Here is an 8,507-nt window from a genome sequence, read left to right as displayed (position 1 = left end):
TTGGTTTTTCCATAGATAGGCGTCGGAACCAGGGGGCTGGGGTGGGGGGGGCTACCCCCCCCCCCCCACTTTTTTTGTTGCAAAATTAGACATATATAGGCATTGAAAATTGGGATTTACCTTTTTTTGTTGTTTAGTCCCTCCCTTCGATTAGCTCCCTCCCCACTTTCGATTTGCTTCCGACGCCCATGTCCATAGCAAAACATGGACACTGCTACAAATGTATATTCATATGGGAGGCGGGGTATCATTTAGTGAGCTCATTGCTCACAGTACCTATAGTTTTACTTTTTGATCTGACACTCATTTTTGGTCACCAAAAGCAAAACATGGACTTTGCCACTATACACATAAGAAGGGGGGTATCATTTAGTGAAGCTAGACTCAAAGTACCTCTATACTAAAGTTTCAAGTTATTTTTGAGTACAATTGTGCTTCCTTACCTCCAATATTGATAAACTGAATACCATGGATATGTCAGTGGTTTGCATGTGTTCCAACTTTTTTTCTTCAACTGTCTTGAGTTTCTTCAAATCTCAAACATCTACAAGTTTTGTTTCTCAGCATCATCCAGACTGAGATCACAAGGTTAGACTATAGTTTAAGACACATCAATGAAGATGGAATAAGATTAGTAATTTTGTTCTGCACCAGTTGAAGGTAAAAATACTGTATCTCTCTTTGCAATGCTTAATGAATTATAAAATAAAGCCATATGACTGACTCTTAAAGTTCAAGTGAATGCTACAGTACTGTAACATTAAAATTATAACACATACAAACACACAGATAATGCCAATGCACAACCTTACAACCACCAGTTGTACAAATACTCTATTCAGGGTTATTTTTGGACCATGTTATTTTCACCCCTTCACGCTTGCAATCAATTCTAGCCCATTTGAAATTAGCCCAGTCAAAGTTCTGTTTTACAAAGTTAATCGTTTTTGAATTCGCCCCTTCTAAGATTCACCAAATTGTATCTAGGACAAAAGGGGCAAAATAAAACAGACACAAAAATTTCCCTGTACATGTATATAGTATTTAGTAAAAGAAAAAAAAAAGTCACATCTTATAAAGGAAACAAAGGTATGAAATTTTTTAAAGCTTGGTTTCAAAAACAATTCAAGATACGGCTTTCTCTTTATTTTTATTTGTGTTAAATTGCTGCTATAAACCCAAACAGACAGCACAAAAATTTGTGAGTTCTATCGTCACTTATTACAATGTATATTCTTTATACTAATCACAGTCTCTCCTCTAGAAAAAAGATAAGGAAAATAGCTTATAGACGATATCTGGCACCCTCAAGCTTTTTAAGTTCTTCTTCCTTTTCTTTGACCATGTCCCAGGTTAATGGATGATGCCATTCTGCAGCTAAAAATAAATATACTACATTGTAGATATACCAAAATTTTTAAATTCTCTGATGGGTTGGTTGAGAAATTTTATGTTAAATAAAATTGAAACAAAGCTCTCTTCAAACACTTACTTTTTACTGGTAACTCAGAGACCTTCATTTCTGAAAAGAAAAAAAAAATGTTAAAAGTTTCATACACCTCACTTTCCAAATAACACTCTGTATATTGTTTTACATGTACATTGCTACTGCATAGAGCGCTGCATTTATTTACATTCATAAAAATTTACACACATATATATATTTGAAATGTGTAGATTTAATCCTTTGCTCTGATGTTTACTTTCTTTTTTCATCTGCTACTATGAGTGCTCCCATGAACCAACTTTTGATTATCTGATTTTTCTGTTTTTCTCTCTAACAACTGTTTTATTTTCTGAGCCTGATTTTCTCATTTTATCAAGAATTCCCCTATTTATAATAAAGAAGTCCTTGTACCCTGCACACTGTAGAGTTTTATTTCACGGTACTTTAATGCAGTAAGATCAATTCTTTGATATAAATTTGAATAAACTGAAATCTATGCCATAATATTAATTCAAGAACTCTTTAAATGACATTAGTAAGAGATGAAGTAATTCAATACTTCATTTACATTTTTTTCCCCATTTAAACAATTAAAAGCGATTTCTTTTTTAGTCCATAAAACATTTTTCCTAAGCAGAACAAAATAGATATATTAAATATTTACATCTTTATATGACCTAATTTTTTCAAAGTCTAGAGACTACAATCTTTCATGGTTTATAGTGGGTTCATAACTTCAGATTCTCTCCCCTTAATACTTACTTTCTCTTAGTGATACTAAAGGTGCCCAACTGAAGAGAAGGAATACCCACACAAACCAATATGAAGCAAAGCGGAAAAAGAATGTGTTGTTGACACCAAAGACAAGATCTTTGACTGGGGTTCTTCGTAACATGGATGACAGGGTTGGCATGCCCTTCACTGGAGTAAGCCTTTTAGGTCTCCATAAATAATAATCTGGTGTTTGTAATGTTTTCCTGGAAAAAAGGGATCAACATTGAAATTTTTATCTACAAATGTTACACAGGAGTGAGAAAAGACATATCTTGTGACTGGTAGTTCTACACTTTATCTAATTTAAAATATCAACTGCATGCACTATATAGGACAAAAAAAATCTTTAACATATTTTTAGAAATTGTGATTAACCCATCTAAAAATCTTTTTTTTTAATGCTTATGTTAAATAAACACTTCGATCTAACATCATAGGTTAAGTTTGGTAAAATGCAGCATTTGAAGCTGTTTCATATCAAACAAGAAAATGCAGCCTTAAAACTATGTAAACAGAATTCAGCCAATGACTATCTTATTTCTACAACACCACACTTACTTAAGGACCATAAATTGTCTGCCCTTGGCGTCAGTGAAAATCTTGGGTTTTCCAGCAGCAGCCAGGACACCGCTTGCCTTTGTTGCTACCTGCTTTGTAGCCATGGCTGTTACTTTATTAGGAACCCTAAATAATCAAGCATAATGCATTTAATACCTAATATTAATATCCCTTTTTAATTGTTATGCTGTATATGCTAACTGTATTATCAATATAATCGCCCAAATGAATTTTTATATCCATTTGAAACTGATCGAAATATGCTTAAAACAACTGTTTCTAACATTTGGTGAGCAAGTTTTCATAAATTAGAGTTCAATGGTTGTATTTATGCTAAAAACTTAAACAGTATGAGTAAAGCCAAAATAAAATCATAGACAGGTGCTGTATATATTTGTTTAGTTTTCAAAATAACATTGAGAGTTGGTTTTATTTAAGCTAAAACCTAAGCAGGGTTTAAGATAAAATATGATAGTAGGAAATTCTGCCTATAACAAAATATATTCTTCTCCCTTTTCGGCATGGCTTACTCTTACAGGTTGGAAATATATTGTGCTAATATCAATAAATTAAAAACAACATTATTTGCATCAAATACACACATCTAAACCAAATTTAAACTATTCATAAGAAGTTTTGGTGAAAATATTCTGCTTGACCTTACCTTTCTCCAGAAGGGGGTGTTGGAGTCTATGTAACTCGTTGCAAATACATTGAAAAAAATTTAATTAATTAATAAAAATTATCCAACCAATTTATATTTTCAATGAAAGCATTGTAAGGGACAGAAAAATGTGATAAATATGCCAAAGAACATTTTTGACTTTTGATTCGAATGAAAAAAAGATGAGGTGTAAATGATTTTTATTTGTATAACTTGATGAAGTTGTGAAGTGAAAGTACAATTTTGATGAAGTAAAAAACATGTTATCTCCGTATTCCTCGTCGCGGGTTATTTGGGACGGAGAAAAAGATAATGGAGTAATTTAACATATCCACCTCCGAGGAATGGCCGAAATTTTTCATGGCCTTGAGTTGCTGCTGCTGAAGAAGTTCGACAACAACCCAGAACAATGGCGAGAGCTGAAGCAAAAATTGGCAAACAAGGACAACGACGACCAGGAGTGTTATACCTACATAGATCTACTCATGATGGGGGTAAGTATAAATGTTTTTAATTGTAATTAAGAAAATTTATTCACAACTTCTGTTTTTACCTCACCTTTATATTCTATTTGTTCATTATCTCAAAATCTGTCCTTCTAACATATCAAAATCTTAATCTTTAATTATTAAATGATTAATAAAGATTTTGTGTTTTTAAACTTTTTATATTCAAGTTAAAACAACGAGTGAGAAACATAAATATTCTGATAAAGAACTTTTATGAACATATTTCCTGTCTAGATGTAATGTTTTCTCTGGCAGCAACTCTTGGCCTAAATGACTCATAACAAACACACCTCATTGTCAAAACATCAAATATTGGGGTAACAGTAGGGCTGGGACGATACAACTTTTTCTATATCGATACATATCACGATATTTGAGCCACGATACGATATGTATCACGATATGTTGAACTGCTTACAAAATCTTTTTTTGCATTGAAATAAACAAATTATTTCTTTGCAAATGAGAATAATTTATTTAAAATAGTTGTTTATATGTCGTAAAACAAAATATTTTACTCAAGTGGTAAAAATTATTATTTATTTCATGTATATATTTATATTTAACTTATTTATTTCATATATTAAACCCAAAATATTAAATAAACAAAGAAAAACAGAAGTAAGATTTTTTTGGCTAGATTTCGATATTTTTTCAAATGTATCGATATGTGTATCGTCCTCACATATATCACGAGTATCGATATATATTGTCCCAGCCCTAGGTAACAGTATTCATGATAACAATTTTTTTTTTCAACATTCCCTTTGAATTCAGAGTATTAAAGATCTAGAGTAGAAACCAAAGTTTAATTGTAAATTATAAAAAAATAATTTTTAGTTAAACGAAAAGAAAATAACATAAATTGCTTGAAATGTTTTAAATTGTGATGTATAACGATATCAAGATGACATTGCACCACTAGTTATTATGTTTATGAATTATATATGTAATTTTCTACATATTTAAACCATACAGTGTGTCACAGATATATTTCATAACTTACTGAATAAATGTTTTTTTATAAAAAGAATTCATTACCAAAGTCTAGGGGGAAATGAAAAAAAGTGCATACAATAAATTTTCTAATATTTTTTTAAGGTCACATCTTTTTGTGCTACATGGTGTCTTATGCATGTACATACATTTCTCTCTCCAGAACATTCCTCAGAGTATGTGGTTTTTGTCAGTGGCCCTCCACAACAGACCAAAGTATCTCCTACAACTCATACTACAGGATTTAGATAGAGAGAAGTTAGGAAACATCAGAAGGCCAGGAGGTAAGTCAAGAGATATGTGGAGTTGTGCTATTATACATGTATCACATTGCATGTGTCAAATATATGACCATATATAACTTGCTTAGTATATAGGGATTTTATTTAGTAAAAACACTGATCTAACATTACAGGGAAGTAAGGGAAATAGTGAGGGATTGTTGACTGTTAAAATATTAAATTAAACAGCTATAACTTTTCAATATAAAGGAAATTTATAAATGTAGCAAATTGATTTCTGTCCTGAACAAAAGGTAAAAAAATACAAAACTGTCATCTTTTAAATAAAATTTCAAAATGAAAAAAAAAGCAAAAAAACAACACTAACATTACTTTTCATTTTTATTTATTTTAACAGAAAACTTAAGGTCTCCTAAATTTATGAAAACACTGTCTAAGTAGTCATAACTAAACTGTAAGGCCTAAAATAAATTATTTTGGTTTGCAGTTGCCTACCGACTTACTGAAAATGCACCCGACCCAAACTTGTTTTTTTAATCATTTTGTAAAAAAAAAAAATTTCTTCAATTTTTCAGGTTATTGAAACTGTTTAATTTTCAGTTTTTGACTTTTGTTTTTATCAATCAGTGGTTTAAAAAAAGAGTGGAACCTATATTCATGTATGATAAGCCTATGAAAATCTGTATTATTTGTTATCTAACAAAAATCCCCAAAAATAATTTTAAAAAAAGCCAACCTACCTACCCAGTCTAAAAATTATAGGTCAGCAACTGCAAAAAAGCTTGAGCTTTCGTAGGAAAATACCGTAAACATATTACATTTAGCAGTGTATTCTATTTAGCGATTTTGGCGGAAAGCAGAGTCCGCTAATTCAAGAACATCACTAAATGTCTTGTATATTAACTTTTGTAACTAGCAAATTCAGACAGCGCTAAATCAAATCTACGCTAACTTGTTGAAAATTGAATCTCCACCAAATATCGTACACGCCAAATGTAATGCATTTACAATATGCACCAGGTATGTTGCGAATTTGCCATATACAATGTATGCTCCATGAAGCATCTTTTGTCTAAATAAAATGGCTTTATATTTTTCATGGATCATCTGAAAACACCAAATTTTTGCATATTTATTGGAAAATATGCATAGTTTTTACCTTCAGAGTTTAACTTGTTTCGTAGAAAAAGCCACAGGGACTTGAGACAATCTTAGCAAAATCGGGTATATACTATAATAGGGGAGCCCGTTTTATACTGTCTAAGTATATACCCGATTTTGTAATATTGTCTAACCTTTAAGGAAAAAGCATGCTCACAGTAGAACTTGTCTGTGAACTTTTCTTACAACCCTTGAATACCCTAATAAGACCGCTGAACATTAACTGGCAAAATTGGAAATATACAGCTTACATCATTTCTGTCTGTTACAATCAAAACATACAGTGATAGACAATTAAATGGGTGGGGTACAATTCGACGCGACTAGGGGAACAATATTAAATGCTGATTGAAATTTATTTTCATCCACCTGAGCTGTTTTCAATGGAAAGAGTGAATGTATGATCCAAAAATCAACTATATTTCAACTCCAAAATACATATTGTTTGAAGTTCACAATAATACAAGATTTAGCTTATAATTTTAAGAACGTGAAATATTATACATGACAAAGATTTTTTTTCAGCAGATATTTGATTCTAGAAGGGGGGGGGGGGTTAAAAATTGTCGAGTCAGGTCATGGCTTAATATATTTTATTTCTAGGATTATAAGCATCCTTGGGGAATGGGGAGTTTAAATTTTTAAAATAAAGGGCCAGGTCTCCTTCCAAGGGAAGATAATCAAGAAAATACAAAACTATGATGGGATCATTAAAAAATCTTCTTCTCAAGAACTGCTGGGCCAGAAAAACTGAAACTTATGTGGAAGCATCCTGAGGTAGTGTAGATTCTAATTTGTAAAAATCATGACCCCCGGGGGTAGGACGGGGCCACAATAGGAAATCCAAGTGTTACATAGAAATATATAGGAAAAATCTTTAAAAATCTTCTTCTCTAGAACCACTGGGCCAGAAAAGCTGAAACTTATGAAGAAGCATTCAGGGGTAGTGCAGATTCTAAATTGTTAAAATCATGACCCCCGGGGGTAGGGCGGGGCCACAATAGGAAATTCAAGTTTTACATTGAAATATATAGGAAAAAATCTTTAAAAATCTTCTTCTCAAGAACCATTGGACCAGAAAAGCTGAAATTGATATGGAAGTATCTTGGGGTAGTGAAAAATCTAAATTGTAAAAATCATGACCCCCGGGGTTGGGCGGGGCCACAATAGGAAATCCAAGTTTTACGTTGAAATATATAGAACAAATCTTTAAAAATCTTCTTCTCAAGACCTACTGGGCCTCAAAAGCTGAAACTTATACGGAAGCATCCTTGGGTAGTGTAGATTCTTAATTGTAAAAATCAGACCCACGGGGGTAGGGCGGGGCCACAATAGGGAATCCAATTTTTATATAGAAATATATAGGAAAAATCTTCTTTTCAAGAACCATTGGGCCAGGAAAGCTGAAACTTAGGTGGAAGCATCCTGGGGTAGTGTAGATTCTAAATTATTAAAATAAAGATGGGGGTTCGGAGGGTGTAGGGGGCCACAATAGATGTAAGAAGAGGGGAAATCTGGTAAAGAACTGCATCACAAAAGTTACTCAGGTGAGCGATGTGGCCCATGGGCCTCTTGTTTTTAATTTAAGATGCTTTGTTTAATTTTGTGTAGTCATATAATCCATATATACTTTTTGCATTTCAGAAACTTTGCTCAAGACCTACTTGAATACGTACAACTTCACAGAGTTTCATTTAGATAGTATTTTTAAGTATGGTGAAGACAACACTTTGCCAAAAGAGGTAAGATTTTACTTGTGGGGATTACCCCAGTACTTGTTTCTGTGTTCAGTAACTAGCAAAGTGTGTAATTATATGTAATCCTGTACATATTTTCCCTTTTACAAAAGGTAAATACAGTGAAAATAAACAAATCTATAATCTTTATACTGTTTTTCTGATGTGGTTTGCAGTAAAATCTGATTACTGTTTAGATCCCCTCATTCAAATTGATCTGAAACATTCTGAATTATCAATACGTGTACTACCTAATTACTGGTTGAGAGAATTACATGTATGTATACTACATGTGTTATTAGCTCACCTGAGCTGAAGGCTTAAGTGAGCTTTTCTGATCAAAATTTGTCCTTTGTCTGTCGTCGTCGTTGTTGTTTTCGTTGTCGTCGTCATCGTAAATTTTTCACATTTTCACCTTCT

At 32.3% G+C, this 8,507-nt stretch overlaps 2 protein-coding genes across 2 annotated transcripts; one reads left to right on the top strand and one right to left on the bottom strand.

The window, feature by feature from the left end:
* Positions 1 to 1,134: 1,134 nt before the first annotated feature.
* Positions 1,135 to 2,928, bottom strand: LOC134259681 (uncharacterized). The gene is made up of 4 exons (XM_062742277.1): positions 2,780 to 2,928; positions 2,210 to 2,424; positions 1,493 to 1,522; positions 1,135 to 1,377 (listed from the first exon to the last, which is right to left on the bottom strand). The coding sequence occupies exons 1-4, from the start codon at positions 2,881 to 2,883 to the stop codon at positions 1,286 to 1,288; spliced, it is 441 nt and encodes a 146-aa protein (XP_062598261.1). The 5' UTR covers positions 2,884 to 2,928; the 3' UTR covers positions 1,135 to 1,285.
* Positions 2,929 to 3,679: 751 nt separating this feature from the next.
* On the top strand, positions 3,680 to 8,093 carry LOC134259680 (uncharacterized; the record flags this gene model as incomplete). The annotated part of the gene is made up of 3 exons (XM_062742276.1): positions 3,680 to 3,937; positions 5,112 to 5,232; positions 7,996 to 8,093. Coding segments are annotated over exons 1-3 (369 nt in total), but the record flags the coding sequence as incomplete, so codon positions are not given.
* Positions 8,094 to 8,507: the final 414 nt, after the last annotated feature.

The sequence above is a fragment of the Saccostrea cucullata genome, unplaced genomic scaffold (genome assembly GCF_032062105.1).
Source record: "Saccostrea cucullata isolate Sc308-1 unplaced genomic scaffold, CSIRO_AGI_Scuc_v1 ctg12139, whole genome shotgun sequence".
Lineage (NCBI taxonomy): Eukaryota > Metazoa > Mollusca > Bivalvia > Ostreida > Ostreidae > Saccostrea > Saccostrea cuccullata.
Note: the sequence above shows the minus strand (reverse complement) of the source record. Positions and strands in the feature narration are given on the sequence as shown.